The sequence below is a fragment of the Xyrauchen texanus genome, chromosome 13 (genome assembly GCF_025860055.1).
Source record: "Xyrauchen texanus isolate HMW12.3.18 chromosome 13, RBS_HiC_50CHRs, whole genome shotgun sequence".
NCBI lineage: Eukaryota > Metazoa > Chordata > Actinopteri > Cypriniformes > Catostomidae > Xyrauchen > Xyrauchen texanus.
The window spans coordinates 13,028,536-13,048,693 of NC_068288.1; the positions used below are offsets into that span (position 1 = coordinate 13,028,536).

General features: G+C 39.4%; 2 protein-coding genes across 2 annotated transcripts in view; one reads left to right on the top strand and one right to left on the bottom strand.

Annotated features, from left to right (window-relative positions):
- Positions 1 to 6,676, top strand: part of LOC127654135 (acid-sensing ion channel 4-B-like) — a 50,890-nt gene extending 44,214 nt beyond the window's left edge. The window contains exons 2-10 of the mRNA XM_052141154.1: positions 1 to 67; positions 911 to 1,038; positions 3,162 to 3,315; positions 3,594 to 3,647; positions 3,909 to 4,062; positions 4,553 to 4,644; positions 4,805 to 4,884; positions 5,424 to 5,603; positions 5,720 to 6,676. The exon at positions 1 to 67 is cut by the window's left edge and continues 78 nt beyond it. Coding sequence (XP_051997114.1) covers positions 1 to 67; positions 911 to 1,038; positions 3,162 to 3,315; positions 3,594 to 3,647; positions 3,909 to 4,062; positions 4,553 to 4,644; positions 4,805 to 4,884; positions 5,424 to 5,603; positions 5,720 to 5,827 — 1,017 coding nt within the window. The 3' untranslated portion in view covers positions 5,828 to 6,676. The remainder of the gene's footprint in view (positions 68 to 910; positions 1,039 to 3,161; positions 3,316 to 3,593; positions 3,648 to 3,908; positions 4,063 to 4,552; positions 4,645 to 4,804; positions 4,885 to 5,423; positions 5,604 to 5,719) is intronic.
- A 46-nt stretch (positions 6,677 to 6,722) lies between these two features.
- Positions 6,723 to 19,112, bottom strand: LOC127654134 (chondroitin sulfate synthase 2-like). The gene is made up of 4 exons (XM_052141153.1): positions 18,777 to 19,112; positions 16,945 to 17,512; positions 10,919 to 11,101; positions 6,723 to 10,154 (listed from the first exon to the last, which is right to left on the bottom strand). Exons 1-4 carry the CDS (start codon positions 19,076 to 19,078, stop codon positions 8,892 to 8,894), a joined length of 2,316 nt encoding a protein of 771 aa, XP_051997113.1. The 5' UTR covers positions 19,079 to 19,112; the 3' UTR covers positions 6,723 to 8,891.
- Positions 19,113 to 20,158: the final 1,046 nt, after the last annotated feature.

The following is a 20,158-nucleotide window of genomic DNA, read 5'->3' on the forward strand; positions in this document are numbered from 1 at the left end:
GGAAACGGTCTGGAATTGATGCTGGATATTGAGCAAGATGAATATCTGCCCATTTGGAGAGAAACCAGTGAGTGAGACTGCATGTATGGCTCCTTATAAACACATTAACAGCTAATTAAAGGTGCAATGCACTTTGTGTATGTTGTGCTGGTCGATATTGCAGTCTTCTTGGACTTACACTGACACTACAATGTACAATTGTAGACATGTACTACTCACAGTCAGCCATGATAAATTTAATCAACAAGTGAAAGTGTCCAAAAACAAAGCAGTCACTGAGATTAAGTTAGTAGAATTCGGCTGGTTGTGTGATCCTAACATGGGGACCATCTCCATGTAAACAGCTTTTATAAGGTTAGTTTTATCTCATATAAATGGTCATGATTTTAAACATATGTTCCTAAATTATGATCATTTATATGGGAGTAAAGAGGGGGGTGGGGGTTCTGAGCACACCTTTAAGATTCATGTGAAACTATTATCTTTAAAAGTGCTAGCAGAGATTAGGTTTCATTTTGTTTAAATTGATGGCATAAATAAACTGGAAATAAACATTTAAACTAATAATATAGGCCCAAATTATCACTGTTAAAGCATGAATGACAAACCATATGTGTTAGATGGATTACTTTTTAAGGTAAGCTGCTCCTACTGTAGGTAAAATAGTCTTAACCTAATTGTCTTATAAGTACTGAGAATTCAAGTTAATAATGGCTATATCAGGACGATATCAAATGTACATCCAGAATGCAAATGAAATGACATAAGTCTACTTATGTGCAAAATCAGGATATAAGAGTCCATCAGAGTAACAGATGATGATTATTCATCAAGCAAATGCAATGTCTGTTAAATATCATTTTAACCCACTTCGCAAGTAAACTATGATCTGTCTGTTCGTACCTTTCAGATGAGACGACTCTGGAGGCAGGTATACGTGTTCAGATCCATAGTCAGGATGAACCCCCGTACATCCACCAGCTGGGCTTTGGGGTCTCTCCGGGATTCCAGACATTTGTTTCCTGTCAGGAACAGAGGGTAGGTTTAAGGAACAGTTTACCCAAAATAAATATTTCTAGACTTCTGCACTATATTAGGAATGATCTAAAGCTATAGGATAGCTTTGTGTAATAAACAGATCACAATTGAAGGCACTGTTCACTGAAAATCTTCACCTCCGCAACAAATATGGTTTCTATGAAGCAGGATTGATATCATGACATTTGGGTACGAGACACTTTGTTTTGATGTCCAGCCTGCGGCATAGGCACCATGTTTCAGAATTAGAATCAGAGTGAATCAGAATCAAAATGAGCTTTCTTGCCAAGCATGCTTACATATACAAGGAATTGCTCTTGGTGACAGAAGCTTCCAGTGCACAAACAACACAGCAACAGGACAGCGATAATAATGTGGGTCTCCCACTTCAGGTCCTGTGAGATGGTAGTGCCCAGGAACCTGAATGACTCCAGCGCTGCCACAGTGATGTTTAGAATGGTGAGCGGTGTCAATGTTGGGGTGTTCCTCCAAAAGTCCACTAAAATCTCCACTGTTTTGAGCGTGTTGAGCTCCAGGTTGTTATGACTGCACCAGTGAGCCAGCCGTTCAACCTTTAGGGTCTGTATGCAGACTCATTGTCATCTTGGATGCGGCCGATGACAGTGATTGTGGTGCAAACTTCAGGAGCTTAACAGAGGGGTCCTTGGCAGTGCAGTCATTGGTATACGGGGAGAAGAGTAGTGGGGAGAGCACATATCCCTGGGGGGAACCAGTGCTGATTTTCATGTGCTGGAAGTGAATTCCAGTCTCACTCGCTGCTGCCTGTCCGTCAGGAGCTGATGATCCACTGATGGATAGACATGAGAACAGAGAGCTGTGTTAATTTAGTCCGGAGAATAGCTGGGATGATGGTGTTGAAAGCAGAACAGAAGTACACAAAAAGGATCCTTGCATATGTCCCTGGTCTGTCCAGATGATGCAGGATATGGTGCAATCCCATATTGACTGCATCATCCACAGACCTGTTTGCTCGATAAGGAAATTGAAGGGGATCCAGAAAGGGTCCAGTTATGTACTTCAGTGGTGCCAACACCAGTCTCTCAAATGACTTCATGACCACGAATGTCAGAGCGATGGGTCTGTAGTCATTAAGTCTTTTGATCTTTGGTTTCTTTGAAACAGGGAGGATAGTGGAGTATTTGAAGCAGCAGGGAACTTCACACTGCTCCAGTGATCTGTTGAAGATCTGTGTGAAGATGGGGGCCAGCTGGTAAGGGTCAAATTTTAGACAAGTGGGTGAAACACCATCAGGGTCCTGTGACTTTCTTGTCTTTTGTTTATGGAATTCCCGGCACACATCATCTTCACATATCATAAGTGCAGGTTGAGTAGCGAGGTGTTAGAGTTTGTGTGGAGTGAAGGTCAGAGCGGGTGTGTGGTGTGAGACTGGGCCATTCAAATCTTCAGTAAAAAACATTCAGGTCATCAGCAAGCTGTTAATTACCTACAGTGTTGGGGATGGTGTCATTAAGTAAATGTATCTTTTAAAAGCGGCACGTAGAAAACTTAAAATCCAGATAGGAATATGAAGGTGTCCTGTGAAAGTCCCCGTTGGATAAATCTCGCATGACAGGCTCATCTCTCTCCTCTTCACCTGAAACTGAGCATTAAGCTCAAGTGGGCGTGGCCAAGGGTGCAATGATGAAAATTAGGCATTGATGTCTTGCTGAAAATATGCAGATGTATTTTCATTTGCAGATGTAACTGTTTCTGTGGGTTGGTTTAAATAAATGCTCTTTTTCTATTAAGGAGGAAGTTTTAAATTCTGAAACTTACAGTATGTTTTGATAATACAATGATCAAGGAAATCAAGGAAAATTCCTCATGTCATGACCCCTTTAAGAAGTTATGAATTCTGACCTAATTTATATAAAGTAGAAATGTTTGGTACCGACATGTATAAAATGAAAAGCACTGAATGTAACTGGGCCTGGATTTTGTTCCATAGCCAATCATTCTTTTGCTTATTGAGACTGCATGTGCAAAGTATTTCTTTTTAGAAAATCAACTCAAGTGCTAATTATACAAGAGCCGTAGGTTGCACACTGTCACACAAAGAAGCAGAGACTCTCAGACTTTCTCTAAATCTGATGTCTTTCTAGCTAGCGTACCTGCCACAGCCGTGGGGAAACTGTCGGGCTTCGTCTGAGCCTGTGATCCCAGGATATGACACCTACAGTATCAGCGCTTGCAGACTGCACTGTGAGAGCACACAGGTGCAGAGAGAGTGTAACTGCAGGATGGTGCACATGCCAGGTCTGTGTGTTGTAGTTTGAAAGTGTGATTATTGTCATAATAACCGTATGAACACTACCTGTATGAACAAATGTGCCATGTTGGTACTTGTCACACCACCACAGAGATCATCTGTAAAATACTGCCGCTGTCACATTGTCAGGTGTTCACAGAAAACCATCAGATGTATACCATCATTCACTGTTTCATTGTGGGTTTCTTGGAAATTTACTGAAAAAATCTACAAGCCATCATACTGATGTGTTGGTTCAATTTTCACAAGTCAAGTATCTCTACAGGCGATGCTGATTTCTGCACACCCAGTAAAATCAAGTGTGTTGACAAGGCATTAGGTAAGATCCTCTAAGAATAGTCCTAAACACGTTCATTCAGTCCATTCAATGTAAACGCTAAGATGCTTTATTTTCTTAAATGGGGATCTTTGATGGCTCTATTGATTTGACTTAATTGAGGTTTTAAAAGCAACTTCATGCATTTTAAAACTATTGAATGACACTGCGAGCTTGATTATCGATTGATAACCACATCACCATTCATTTCAGTGCTTTCCTCACCAAGTATAAGTCATCCGTATTTCCTGTACACCTCTCCAGCTTTACTACAGAAGAGCACAGGTGACATATGTCCCTGTGAGACACCATGCAATATGACTCGGTATGGAAAAGAGCTCTCTATGGTCAAAATCCCCAGCAGGGGCTCTGCTCGATACCTTTCTCGCAAATACCAGAAATCTGAGGAATACATCAGGTAAATATGCATTATGGCATACACTCTTTTTTTGAACATCATGATGTATTTACCTACAGCACAGAACAAAGAGAAAGTAAACTCTGCACTTTTGTTTCCAAAGAAACTAAAGGACGCTTCTGTAAGGAGACCCGAACTGCACATTTACAAAATCTGCTTCACTCCTCAATTCTATTCAGTCTTTTCTTATAATTATAACAGAATTCCTATTGTCCAATCTCCAGACTCTTTTCGGTCCGTTATATAATGGGATGAAAAATTTAATTGTGATCCTCCATTCACTGGCTTAATAAAAGGGAGAGAAGCCATTTTAATAGCTTGCCTTAAAATTGCATTCTGATATTTTCACTAATTATTTTCTCGACCATATTTGGTGCTAATCCTTTTTTTCCATTATGCAAATAATAATGGGCTTATTCCATACTATTGGCCTGCACGTGATTTTAACATGTTCATTAAACTTTTCATTGTTACATCTTGTGAATTGCAGAGACAACTTTCTCATATTGGACATTTTCTTTGAGGCCCTAAACTATGAGACAATAGAACAGAAGAAAGCGTACGACATCGCTGGACTGTTAGGTACCCTTGTAATCAGCACACACTGCAACCATTCATACTACAACTATGCATACAGTGTAACATATCCACCTTCTCGAAGACGTACTAAGGTTTACTAATGACAGGAATAATATTACACAATCAACATACAGTTCTGTCTGTGAAACATTTACATTTCCAGGAGACATCGGTGGACAAATGGGGCTCTTCATTGGAGCCAGTATCCTTACTATACTGGAAATATTTGACTATATCTATGAGGTATTTTCACTTTTTGCACACATTAACATGCATATGGGTAATTGACATGAAATACCCTTGGGAAGATAACATGTCATGCAGTGGGAAGTGCTATGCTCCTTCAAAACATATTTTAAAACAGCAATATGCAAGGCAATATGATTACTTTTGTATTCCTTATTGCATGTTTTGATAAATCACATTTTACAATGTAATTATGTAATCACGTAATCCATAAAAAGTAACAAAAATCTGATTATGCACGTTAAAAAAGTAATTTATATTTGTAATCTGATTAGCAAGTCCAATACTACCAAACACTGTAATCGATAGACTATATTTGTACCTTGTCAGGATCATTCAAAATGAACTTTTAAAGGTAAAACAGGTGTGGAAAAAATTAACCAGTGACCAGTTACTGGATCTAAGATGTGCACTTTCCCTTATGCATTCATATAAATATTGATGTTGATCTAAAAAGCACATTGACACTTTATTAATCAACTACCTATATAACGTCTTTTATTCTTTCATTCTGATTTTGATCTTTACTTTTCTAGGTGGTGAAATACAAAATCAAGCGACTACTGAAACCAAATAAAAGCCAGAAACATCAGAACCAACGGAACTTGATCCAAGAGCAGATCCAGAGAACAAAGAACCTTCGAGAACAGAACCTGCGAGCGCAGCTGGCCGCTGGAACTATAGCTACAATCAGATTTGATGATGTCAAAGTTAAGGTGAGTCATAAAAGCAATGACTTGCTGAAAATTGTTTAGTTTTTTTGGTTTATGCACCCCACACCTTACAACTGATGTACCCAAAAAATCCATATCATGTGCTTTTTTGTCAACAGGCAGTTAATGATCTAAAAATGGCTCAACCACACAGTGCACATCCAACTTCAATACTACCAAACCATCATAATGCACAACCAGTCGTACAGCAGGACTTTGCTTGCTAAGGGATTCATCTTCCTCTATGCATCTATTTATTTATTTTTTGGTCAAATTACTGAACTTGAATTTGGGATCCTGATTGGACCCCATACACCTGAAATATACATCATTTTAGTTACTTTTTCACTTATAAAAGCTACAGCCAAAGTCTAATCCAGGACCTCATGTGAAACAAGTTCAAACCAGTCACACCGTATCAGTGGAACCTGTTTTCATTGTTTCGTGTCTGTACCAGAGGAACAAAACACACAATGTGTTTCACGTGCACATTTGCAGGGACGGAATGTGACTTGCAAAGGCCCTGGGGCCAATTATCTCCATGGGCCACCCTCCACCCAGAAGTTGTTGAGCGGAGGGGGGGTGGGCAGTCAAGGGCCCCCTGGTAGTCCCCATTGACCTGGTCGGTAATCCGTCCCTGCACATATGTTGTATTTGGATTTTCTGTTTTTTAAGATGACATTGTTTTTTTGGTTTTTGTCTGGATGGACCTGCTTTTGACTTTGAGAGATCAAGAAGAAAACACTTCACCGCACAAATCTAATTAAAACTTTCCCTTTTCAATGACTTCAAATAGCAACTGAATGAAAGTTGTCAGGATCCACAGAGAGTTGAAGCAAACGCTCTCAAGTGCCGTCAAATTTGGGTTTCTTCCTGTGGTAATGTGCAGTGCTTTCACCATTTCACCTTTTTACATTTCTTAAGAACGTAATGAGACTTCTCTGTAGGAGAGCAGCTCAAATATGCCACTCGGCTCTCTGTGAGTAGGTGTTATGTTCTGTTCAGTCTTATGTAACTTTTCAATTGTGCTGTAGTCCTTAAAACAGAGCAGTCTGTCTTAAGGTTTGAAATGTGAAAAAAACACACAAACAGGAAATAAAAAACACTATTAAACGATCTCGTTTTTTATTAACATATAAAAGTGAAACATTGAAAAAGGAAAACTGACAATTGTAGAAACATTCACTGAATATCCTTTACCATCATTTCCATCTTGTCACAAATCTGACTGAGGAAGTTCAGTCTCAATGGACCAGACATGAAAAAGAAAACCCTTAAACTGCCACGAGATTACATAGTTTCTAAATGGAAATTTGCTATTACATTAATCTAATTAATTAATCTAATTATACATATAGATTTTTTTTGTTGTTGCATGTCTTGATTAATGTATTTGCGAATTTCCACAGATAAACCTTGCTCATAAGGACAATGTTGCAAGGTTGGAAAAAATAACTTTTTAGATGCTTTTAGTGCCACCTAATGTGCATCATGCTCGAACAACAACAACAACTGAAGCACAGTCTGGTCACTGGTGGATCCATAATGGTGGACTTTCAAGGGTAGAGTTGTCATATTGAATTATGCAATTCAAGACAAACAAATACAGTCAAAGTATTTGGTAAATGAAAGTTGTTTTTATCTAAGGATCACATGGATAAAACAATTCATTGCATGTATAACAGAAGTTGTGGTGAATGGGTTGTGACCATGCATAATAATAATAACTATAGATAAAAATGGCCCTCACATATATTGACAGACTTTCAACAAAAATAGAATTTGAGCCTCTAAAGCTCGTTTCTGTAAACAGCAGCCTAGAGCATACAGCAAACATCTCAAACTCTATAATCTCATTACAGTGTTTCAGATCCACAGAGCTCAACACCTGGCTTTCTGCTAACAAACAGGATTTGATGAAGAAAGATAAAGCAAACTAACCACCAAAACGTGACATCATATGACATTATAAATATTCATGCTTTGGTTCATGTGCAAGACAGGGGAAAATCAGGGTTTTTATGTTCATTTTATAGGTTAGTTGCATAGCTGAGATGAATTTCACTGTGAAGGGGCAGATTTAAAGGCACTGATTTGTACATAGACATTATAGTAGTTAGGTTGCCACAGTCAGCCACAGCTAACCAGAACATGAGGTGTGGGTGGAAGACTGGAATGCATTTCTAACACGGGCGGATTCAGAAAACTGGAATCATGCAAAAGAAGTTATGGAAATACTTTTATACATTCGCCCTTTCTGAACTGTCCAGTTATCTTGTATACAGACATTATCCTCTATTCCCTTAACTGCTGCCACAATAAAACATGCTAAATAAATCCTTTCACTATAACTTCTGAACGTTTTGATTCAAGTTCTCTGTCCAAGCTCCGCCACAAACTCCAACATTACATTTACAAATGAGGAGTACATCCCCAAAACGCAATTCATCCTTTGGATGCAGCAAAATCACAGATGCCGCAATACAAAAGTTCAACAATTGCTCCAAATAGTACAAATGAGAAGAGAGATGAAAATTAGATTTCTTTAGAGCATTAACACTTAGTGAATCAATTGCTCGTTGAATAGATGTGACGTTAGACACTTCAAGGTCTCAGAATACTTCTTTAGATCTCCCACTCTTCATGGTCAAACATAACTATATTTCCAAATGTCTGTAGACACCATATGTGCTTGGTGAACATTTGATTTCACAACCTTAGGCATCAATTTCCCCCTTTGCTGTAATAACAGCTTCCACTCTTTTGGGAAGGCTTTCCACTATACTGTATGTAGCATCATGGCTGCAGGGATTTGCTCTCATTCAGACACAAGGCTATCAGTGAGGTCAGGAACTGATGTTGGTCGATGGAGCCTGACTTACAGTTGCTGTTCCAAACGTTCATCCCAAAAGTGATCAGTGGGGTCAGTGGGGTCTGGGCTTTGTGCAGGTCAGTCAATTTCTTCCATGCAAGACACAGTAAAAAGACATTGTTTACAGGGAGCCGAAAAGGACTATCCCCAAACAGTTGCCACAAATTTGGAAGCACTCAAAGCCCAAGCCATTACATAAAGAAACATTACGATTTATCTTAACTGGATTGAATGGAGTAACCAAATTAGTTAATTAGAATGGGGTGTCCACATACTTTTGGCCATATAGTGCAACTCTTGGCTAATCAGTCTTCTTTTACCAGAGAACTGCTTGTTAAATGTTGAAGTGAAGTAATACTGCTAGCATTTAGACAGTCTACGGTTAAGAGGTACCCCATTGTTCATACTTGCGAAGCTCCTCAGGTGCTATTGCCTTGCCCTTGTTCAAATATTAGTATGGCTAGCTGGGAACGTGACCCCTGGCCCTCCAAAGTGCTCTGGAGACATCGGTGGAACACATCCTCATTTAGCCGTGGATCACAAGTATGGTTGCGATATGCCTGACGCAAAGCAGGCTCAACAGCACGGAAGACGTGCAGTCCCGAGTACTGCAAAAACACATCATAAAGGTCCAAGCTATCCAGCAACTCCTCATTCTCCTGCAGATCCCCAGGCATCCTTGTGCGTGACGTCATGTAGTCTGAGTTGTAGAAGCATGCTTCCTCAAAAGTGTAGCGGTCAAAATGACCAGCCTCCCTGACAAGGTCTGGTGAGGCCGGGGGCGTCTGTTCTGGATAAGCTACGCGGGGATCAAAATCTTGGAAGTGGATGGGAAAGAAAGCCTGCAAGCCACTGATGGCATTCATGCGGCAGCGATTCAAGAATTCCAAGTTGAGTACGGTGTCTGATGTGACTAGGAGAAAGAGTGTGTCCACGGGATGCTTCCTAGAAACAATGTCCAGGATCCGCAGAACACCGGGACTCTCTGTCTTTATGCCTATCCATGACACCTTTACGCTGGGATATCTGCGCTCAACAACGGCAACCTTTGTCTTGACCTCTGCAAAGACGTCATTTGTACTCACTTTCTGGGCCTCAGCAGGTTCGTAGGTGAACAGCAGGTTAAGAACTGCATTCTCACCAGTCTCAAACAGATTAGTGGAGAAGTGATCTAAGAAGCGCAGCGCTATATGGGACTCATAACTGGTGAGGGGTAGGAGAACTTGTACCCGTGTACCCTCAGTGACGTAAGGCATGGGGATAATCTCTACCTGGCTGAGGGGTCGCACAAGGTGCACACGCCGGGCTATAGATTTCTGGTGTCCAGACTCAGTCATGGCCTGGAACTGCAAGTCCAGGGTGTACTCCATCCCACGTGTATGGTCAAAACGCCTGTAACCATTCACCAGCTGTGGAGCGCTTAGCTTTACAACAGGGCTGTATTTCTTGTTAAGCTCTGCAACCGCAATCTTGATGACATCAGCTACATCGTCACGATCCGCACCACTGAGCTGACACTTGGGGGCGCCATCCAAGCAGGAGAACAGATGTTTTTCGGTGAAGTAGTCCCAGCGTAATACCTCAAAGCGGCTCTTGGGTTCAAAGGGAGGTTGAATGCCAATGGGCCACATAGCACTCTTGTTTCCATCCACTGCGACTTCACTGACATTCTTTATCTCGGACTGTGGGAAAAATGTAAGATGCATGAACTGTTTAATAATTAACACAATAAAAATACTATTACATATTATAAAACAAATATGCACAACAGTAATAACTTAATTATCCTGTTCAAAAGTTTACATCGCCTTTGTTCTTATTATTGTGTTGCCTCCTTGAGCATCAAACACTAAATTTGAACATGATCACAAGGAAACTCGGCATGTTTATAAAGTATGCATTCCTCTTTACTGTATTACAGCCTGTACACCTGAAAACAATTTGCTTCACAACTCGCTTTGGACACCCTCATTGAATATTAAACCTGGAAAATGAAGCTCACACATGCCCATACTCCCAACAACACTTACCGCTTTGGCCACTGGGGGCAGTGTTTCAAATTTCGGAAAATTTTAATAATAATGACAATAAAAAGTCAACCTACCCTTTCCGATTTCACTGTGAGATCAGTCTGTATATACATAAACATTTTGTGTACAGATATGGGTCCCTCAATTTGCATTCGTTGATGCTTAAGGATGCAACACAACTATATGTAATATATGTAATGTTAGCTTTATAAAAATATAAAAATAAAGCTATATCAGGGCAGTATTAAATAATATAAAAATATATATATTTGCAATATATGTGCAATTTTTATAATCCCTCTGATTGAACAAAATGATAAACATCTTCCATGTTGTGCAAGGGTATCTAAACTTATGAGAATAAGAACTCTGTGAATGCTTTGCATGTTTTAATAAGAAGTGTAGTGTGCTCCAACCTGCAGTTTCTCAATCTCCTCGTAAGTCCTCTGCAGCTCTACTTCCGTGAAATGTTTGTGCAGACGGTACATAAGATCTGCACTGGTCACAGGATAAACGGTGAGAGCATTCTGGAATCCATCGTCCTCCATTCTGTGAAGGTCTATATTATTTTCCATTGCAAAATGATTATAATTCAGCCCCTGAGATAAACCAAAATTGAAACTAGATCAGAAAATTACATAAATACATTGGGCTCTATTTTCGTGAGTGCGCAAAAAGCAGAGCTACGGTACGCACAATGTGCAATTTTCATGTTAGACCAAAGCACAAGTGGGCGTGGGTGGGAGTGTTTGCACTATCTGTGGGTGCATGCATGCAAACTGTGGGTACACTTTATGTAAATGAAATGGCACAAAGCACAATTTGCTATTTACCTGAGAAACAGTTCATTGTGCTAGACGTTTCAAAAGCAGGTCTGGGTATTAGTTTTTATTTTTCTCCCCTTTTCTGCCCAATTTCAAATGCGCTCCAAGTCCTCGTGGTGGCGTAGCGACTCAATCCTGGTTGCGGAAGATGAATCTCAGTTGCCTTCACATCTGAGACCATCAATCCGCACATCTTATCACGTGGCTTGTTGAGCGCGTTACATCGGAGTCCAAGCGTGCGTGGAGACTTCATGCTATTCTCTGCGGCATGCGCGCACAACTCACCACGCACCCCACTGAGAACGAGAACCACATTATAGTGGCCACGAGGAGGTTACCCAACGTGACTCTACCCTCCCTAGCAACCGGGCCAATTTGGTTGCTTAGGAAGCCTGACTAGAGTCACTCAGCACGCCCTGGATTCAAACTTGTGACTCCAGGAGTAGTAGTCAGCGTCAATACTCGCTGAGCTACCTAAACCCCAAAAGCAGGTCTGTTTTTGTATGAAATTTGTAATGTAATGAAGATAGGTAGAAGTGAAGTGTGTGCTGATACTGTCACTATTATTACTTGCCATGATTTGTGTGTAAGTAGATGAAAATGATTAATAATACTTACATTCCTTCAGTTTAATGGAGCATACAGCCAAATCATGACGAGAATAACAATTTAAGCATATAAAAAGAGTGTGACTATATTTCTGTTATTCTAATTCATTGCTTACACTAAGTCCATTTACAAAGAGAGCCTTACAATTAAATTGCACTTGACCCAGTCCATTAGCATGTTGCACGATTTAGCCGAACCCACTTGCGCCTAGACTTAGCGCATGCTTGCATGAAAATACAAAAACTTCATGACATTGACATTGTACTTATGACTATGAGTAGGGGTGCACCGATCTATCGACCACCGATCGGAATCAGCCAATATTCATCTTAAAACCGTGATCGCCGATCGTGCCTAGATTTAGAGCCGATTGTTTTTGCAGCACTCGGGCAATCACACATACACTGCTACTCTAAAGAATGAGCGCTTTCTCGGCCCTTTATGCATGACAGTGTGGCCTCTGGAGGGTGAACTGTTGGCAATTCTAAGCATTCACGAATTTAAACTTTCAGACATGATGTAATTAAGATGAATATGCCGGTTTGTTTATAAAATTGTGTAAGAATTACACGTGTATGAATATTAAGCTGCCCATTTCCTAGAGTCGTTTTGGCAGTGACTTGTTGCACAGTGAGCGGGAAGAGGATAAAGAGGCTGCTAACGCGTATAAAAACAAATTTAACAACAAATAAACATGCAAATACATGATACATGACGTGAGTCGTGACGATCAGATGTTGTGTTGAGCTATAAAGACTGTTTAAGCGATTATGATCGTTTTAAGCTTTACTCCCTTCAACATGAGCGCTCTCGGTGTCAATCGAACATGCAGGTGCTCAATATCACATCAGTCACTCCTCTCAGTGCTATTTGTGAGAATCCCAATTTAAATTAGATTAATATTAGCCATAATACCACTAATCACAGATGCAACTGTTTAACCTTTAATAACGGCACGCGCCTTCATGCATTTGCTTAATAACTTGTTTTATTAGTAGATTTGTGTTGCAACAAGACACCAAAGACAGTAAACAAATCAAAGATATGAATGATTTCTCACTGGAGCAGTTTTAAAGCTTGTAATGGATCTATTTTTCTTATTTTTGAACGTCTGCTGTGTGTGATGCTCTCATGGTTGCCAGTATGTCACAATGACGTTTTCATATTGACAACTATTAATAACTGTTTTCAATACAAATAAATGTTAGTAATTCACAATTAATGTCATTTGAATGTAATTTTGGTAAAACTTAATAAAAAGGTTTCATTTCATTAACATTAGTTAATGCATTAGGTATCATGAACAAACAATGAACGATATATTTTTACAGCATTTATTAATCAATGTTAGTTAATAAAAATACAATTGTTCATTGTTAGTTCATGTTAGTTCATAGTGCATTAATGTTACTAATACAACTTTTGTTTTTTGCTGTGCGGGGCATAAACATAATTGCAGCATATAACTTGCAAAAGTGTGGCAAAGGGCACATATTATATATAGTACCAGCCGATCTTAGAGTTAAAAAATAGGAGATCGTATCGTCCTGAAATTTCCTGACTCCCAGTGCATCACTGGTTCTTAATATGCAGTTGTTGCCTATAACTTCACATAGCTACAGATATTTTCATTTTTCATTGTAAAAGAGCAAATAAACATCTTTTTGATGAACTCTTTCAATCTTTCTTGACTTTTGCTTAAACAAAGAAAAATTTGTTTGTAAAAAAAAAAAAAAATCAGCAATCGGTTTCGGCCATGAAACATCATGATCGGTGCATCCCTAACTCTGAGTATAGTGTTGCTCTTTGTGGATCACATGACTCAATATATATTTACAGTAGATAGAAATACAGTATATATAGAAAGATATAATGTGATCCTCATTATTTTACAGATGGCACCTCTGGGTTCATCCTGGTCAACTGTGGTCAGCAGACCCCTGCAATGTGCAGTAATGCTGTTTAATGTCTTGTCATAATCATGTTAATTAACTTAACAACTTTCAGCAGGTCTGCAGCTGGTCATGCTGAGAACAGGAAGTCATTTATCCTGTGGCTCAGCTGCAGCCCATGTACATAATTCCAGTAAAGTAATCCTGGTATCTGGAGGCTCACTGGCTGAATGTATTCCAACAACATGTAAAAATCAGTTTGAAATACAGACGTCTCATGTTCAGCTTTTACACCAACGTGCAAACGGTCTCGTAACTGTCCTAACTGCATATGACTGACAGCTTACCTAATGGGAGCCAATGATTTGGGTTTCTCTGGGGATCTTTGGAGTAATAATGATTTAGCATTTCTGTGCTGCCCTTCCAATAAAGATATTGTATTAATTAATGAGTAAGTAACTATTAATTACTAAATTCTTTCCTAAATTTAGTTTAAAGATATATTTTGTTTAAAACATGTGGTGCACAGTGAGTCATTCAATCAGATCAGGCTATTTAAAGTGCATAGGTCCTAACTCAAACCCTAACCTATGGCAAAGCAATGATAATGGGTATAATCCTCAAAGGAGCCACCATGTCCCATCACATTTAACACACCAACTCAAACATTACACTTACAGTATGTGTCATTGCTTAAAGGAACAGTTCACCCAAAAATGAACATTTGCTGATCATTTTCTCACCCTCATGTCATCCAAGATGTATCTGAGTTTCATTCTTCATCAAAACTTAATTTAAGATTTTTAGGATTTCATTTCGGGCCTCCTCCTTTAAACAATGCAAGTGAATGTCCTCCATTTTTTTGACAGTCCAAAATACATATTTAGTGTGCATCAAAATAATCCACACGACTCCAGTCGACAAATAAAGTTCTTCTGAACCCAAACCATTGATTATTTTTAGGAACAAAACAATACTTATATACTCTTTATCTACAAATGTTCACTTCCGCACATCTCTGTGAGGCGCTCATGAGAGGGATGACGTAACTCGTTTGTAAAGTCACGTGTCACGTGGAGGAGGAGTCAGGAAACACGTCATTGTGTACAAGAGAAACTGGCACACACAACAGACCACGCGCCGTTCACAAACCAAAACTGTCCAAAACAATATAAAATTACAAATAATTTCCAAATAAAAATAAAAAAGTAAATAACTATCCTTTTACGTCGAAGTATTGCCATTGCGTTCTCTACTTGTGCTTTTTCTTCAGCAGAGATATAAAGTCTATATGACTGTCAGGAACTCAAGCCACACACGTCGTAATTAGTGAAACGAAGAGAGCGTTTATTGGGATTCACAGGATTCACACAGTGAGATCAACGGTACAGGTGATGTCACACAGAAGAGAAGCTTCACAAACTGAAGAAGAGGTAACAGGTGAAACAGCAGGTGAACGCTGAACACATATCGACGACGATCAAGAGCAAATACAGACAGGTAAATAAACACTGCACAAGAGCAGCGCGGTCAGTCTTTTGTGTGAGGTTTGACAGTGACGTGATGGTGAGTTATTTATGCAGGCAGTGATGAGCGAGTGAACTGAGTGCAGGTGCGGTGAATTAGAGATCGGGGATGAGGAGCGGAGCGCTGAGAGAGGCGTGACAATGACAAAGATTTCACACATACCTGAATTCACTGGAAAAACTGCACGGGCACAGCACATGAATTCCATGTTTCTTTCGATGGTCTGAAAACCTCAGGGGTAAAATATTCACTGCACACCTCCAATATTTGAGAATGTAGGGGTGTACTGATATCCAGGTTCAGCGTGATTCAAACGAACATTTTGAACAAAACAATTATACAAATACAAAGTTACAGCAAAGACAATTCAACTTTTGTACAGCCCTCCTTCTCTTGTAAACAATGACGTGTTTCCTGACTCCTCCTCCACGTGACATGTGACCTTACCAACAAGCTTACGTCATCCCTCTCATGAGCGCGTCACAGAGATGTGCGGAAGTGAACATTTGTAGATAAAGAGTATATAAGTATTGTTTTGTTCCTAAAAATAATCAATGGTTTGGGTTCAGACTTTATTTGTCGACTGGAGTCGTGTTGATTTTACATTCACTTGCATTGTTTAAAGGAGGAGGCCCGAAATGAAATCCTAAAAATCTTAAATTCAGTTTTGACTAAGAAAGAAACTCAGCTATATCTTGGATTTCCTGAGGGTGAGTAAATTATCAGCAAATGTTCATTTTTGGCTGAACTATTCCTTTAATACACTTATGACATCTTAACAAGCACGTGCACTGTTCTCTTCTGTCTCTGGTGCTGATTTTAAGACAAACATGTTTTGAACATGTGCAGAATATTTGCACATGACTGTGACCTTGTTTGAGTGCATGAGTGTAAATGCCTCTGAATTGAAAAATACTGTGAACTATTGATCATTTGGCATCCTGCTGCATTAAGCCCTTCACCATAAAACAGCGCACCCTCTGAATAAAGCATGGACTCTTGGGTAATGTGGTTTCCTGCTGAAACTTGAGACCCTAGGCGAAAAATGTGGTCATTTATGACCAGCAAAAACATTGCCAACCAGCTACATGAAAAGTTTACTTTACACAGTCCTGTTTTTAGAGTTTGCCAGGATGATCTGTACATAGTTCAGGCACTGACCCCCCCACCCCGCCACATTTGTCTTGGGACAGATACTATTTTAGCTTGGGGCTAATTGGAATCTCATGACGTGAGAAATGTAACTGCATTCGTGTGCCAACACAGATGCAGAAACGACCCTGTAGAAATTTCAGTGCACAATACAGCCGTTCATTCAAAACTGCTATTGACACTTTCTGCTACAGAGAGATTTACAGGGGGTAATAAATGGGTAAATGATGCTATCTTCGTTAAAATGTGTGCACAGAATAAGCAAAAGAGAAACAAACGTAAGGAGTAAAAAAAAACAAAATGGTAAAGTAAAATAATTGGGTACGATTTTGATTGTTTTGCTATTGATACCATTTGTGTTTCAAGGACTGGACTTAGAATAATATTTTAATAATACTGAATGTTTGTTATAAAGTCCCTACAAATTATGACCCTTACCTCATATTCCTCCACACAGCTGAGGCCAGTATAATCAATGATACAGCGACCGAGCCACTCATCAGGTCTGACACTTACGATGTCAGTCCTACATTGCTCTAAAACAGGCTGGAGCTTTAGAAGTAGTGCACGGGACAGTAGAAATCCTGGTCCACCGTGGCAATACCTCCCCTGAGTTTCACCTCCAATGAACTCTCCAGGATGGCCCATGTAAAGCTTGAGGTCCATGCTCAGGTGGCTTACTAAGGTCTTCAGCCTATCGGGCTGGGTATATGTGAAATCCTGAACAAGGTAGAACCAATCATACTCGGCGATGTGGTGTTCTAGAAGATATCTGACAGAGTGGAACATGTTTGGGACCGGACGCTCGTCACCATGGGCAACCACAAACATTCCATGTGGGAGTTTGCGATTGCGAGTGCCTGTGAAGAAGATGAGTCGGCCATCCATGTGGTGGTTGAGGGTCCGGTTGATGGCCACAGCTAAAGTGTTCAGGGTGGTTTTGGAGGTAAATACTGAAACAAAGAGATGCTCACGAATTCCAAGCTCTGTGCTGGCATACTTGGCTCTAAGAGAAAACGAGTAAAGAAATATGAACCACAGCAAATAGTTGGATTTGCAAGTCAGAAGCTGTGTTTGCATTAATCAAATGAACCGCCCTAATAATTCATAACATACCACACACATCTGCAAGCACGTCCAAAATAAGCAGCTTACTTGTGTTACCTATAACATGCTATTATAAAAGCAAACTGCAAAGTTATTTCAGTATTCGCATTACTCCTACAGTGAAAGTAGTAACAATAATGTTCTCTGGTAACCTACTTAAAACTTTTACATTTAAGTTGGATGATGCTTGTGGTGCCGAACACAAAGTTGGATTATGGAAAACATGTTTTGATCATTATTTTGAAAGTTCACATGACGTTATCGATAAAATTATATTAACAGAACGCTATGCTATGATATGTTAAAATGTCATTATCATTATACTTAAGCTCTGTTGTGTGTGAAAATCCCAGGAGATCAGCAGTTACAGAAATACTCAAACCAGCCCGTCTGGCACCAACAATCATGCCACGCTCCAAATCACTGACATCACATTTTTTTCCCCATTCTGATGGTTGATGTGAACATTAACTGAAGCTCCTGACCCGAATCTGAATGATTTTATGTACTGCGCTGGTGCCACGTGATTGGCTGATTAGATAATCACGTGAATGATTGTAGGTGCCAGACGGGCTGGTTTGAGTATTTCATGTAGTGCCCGAACATTTCTGCGCCACCACAGACTGATCGCTGGCCCCTGCCCGGCCACCCCTGTGAAATACTCCTGGCTCCGCCCCTGGATATCAGTAAAATAATGAAGTAGCCTAACACTTGGTAAATAAGTAACAATATATGTTTACGCATGTCTTGTATTCTTTAAGGACGCTGTTGTCTTGTTATGCTCACTATTCAGGGCGCACTGTAGTTCAGATTACTGAACCACTGATCCATGATTGACAGCATGCTTAATGTGCCCTAATGACATCATACTGCTCCAGAGGTCAAGGAGCAAGATCACACTCAGGAGCCCTACAAGTGTGAATAAATCAATGTTCGACAGTTAAGCATCAGGCCTCTTGTAAAGTGCTCCACAGCCACAAAGAGAACAGATCAAACCTATCCGCCGCTTGGGATGCTGGTGTCTTGTTCATAAAAGGTTCTGTTTGAATCCTTAAAGTTTTGCAAAGCACTTACAATCTCGTGTGCATGCTTAAAGTACATCTACAGACTGCTCTCTCTATGGGCTTTGTGAAGAGTCACTAACTACTACATGGTACACCTACCTGAAAATTGTTTTTGGAGGACCCTGTTGTACGGGCTTCTTGTAAGGTACTATTCTGGGCTTAAAATCCTCTTCGATATTTCCGTTGTCAGTGGTACCACTGAATATCGAACTAGGTTTACGGGCCCCCTTTAAACTGCCAGGTTGCGCCATGAGCATCTCGTCGGCGGATCCCATCCCGTCAGAGTCGCAGGACTTACTCACCCAGGTGCCGCTCAGGAGGCTCAGGGTGAATCCCAGAGAGATGCCCACAATAATCGGCCCGGTCGGCCTGATGAGAGACATCAGCACTGCAATCCTCATGCTTTCAGTCGTGTTGCCTGTTGTGCACTCTTCAGCTGGGGCAGCACAATGAAGAGATGTTGAAGAGTTCCGCACCTAGACACCCGCTTCAGCTGTCTTCTGACGTGTCATCGCTCCGGACTCCGCCCCCTACGAACCAGACGTCAGTCAAAGCTAATTCTCACGCGCTCATTATTACTGCATTTGATTGAGGAATTGGGAAGTTTAGGATCTCTTTGTCTAGAGGGCGATCATTTTGGATGTCCGAGATGATGACAATGAGAAATCTTTTCAAATCTAGTTTAAAACACATGTGTTAAATTAACTGTAAACTTTTGTTCATTTCTTGAAATAATAATTCTACAATAAAATTCTACAAATATGATTTAATTACTTTGAAAATGTGATTTAAATGCCAAAACAAAAAAATGTATCAAATTAAAATCTTTAATACTGTAAAATACATTTAAAAACGAAATATTGCGATTTTTGTTTATTTTATTTTATTAAACAATTAAATTTGATTTTGCCCATGCGTAAATCTTATAAATAATTCAAAATATATATTTTAAGTAAACGATATTAAAACACTTTCCTTGCACCTTGTGTTGCCAACACACGAGTCTGCTTAATCATCCATTTCAAAAATGTTTAAGTCAGCAATACAATGAAGTTTTCTTGATAAATTATCAGATTTCTTTTTTTTTTTTTGGAACTTAAGTTATGAGGGTCTAAAATGGTGCTCTCTGTTTTTTTTTTTTTTTTATGTTCCGTGCAAACTACTTACACCAACATTCTTTCTTTCTTTTTCTTTTTTTAATTAACTTTTAATTTAATTGTATTTTATTTCATTTTATTTTATTTTATTCAATTGCATATTATATTATTTTACTTTATTTTATTATTTTATTTTATTCAATTGCATATTATATTATTTTACTTTATTTTATTATTTTATTTTATTTTTGTGTCTCTGGACAGTTACATCGCTTAGAGACCTTTTTATAAAAATGTCAAAATATCCCGATTTTTTTAATGTATTTTTTTTACTTAAAAACGTTATGCTAAAATTTAAGTTTAACTAAAATGGTCCTCTCTGTT

Excerpts from the sequence above, each read along its gene's own strand:
- LOC127654134 (XM_052141153.1), bottom strand. The coding sequence starts at position 19,078 with ATGAGGATTGCAGTGCTGATGTCTCTCATCAGGCCGACCGGGCCGATT. Across the intron at positions 11,102-16,944 it reads GCTGTGTGGAGGAATATGAG|GGGCTGAATTATAATCATTT; the intron begins GTAAGGGTCATA and ends GGTTTATCTCAG. Across the intron at positions 10,155-10,918 it reads AGGAGATTGAGAAACTGCAG|TCCGAGATAAAGAATGTCAG; the intron begins GTTGGAGCACAC and ends TTTTTCCCACAG.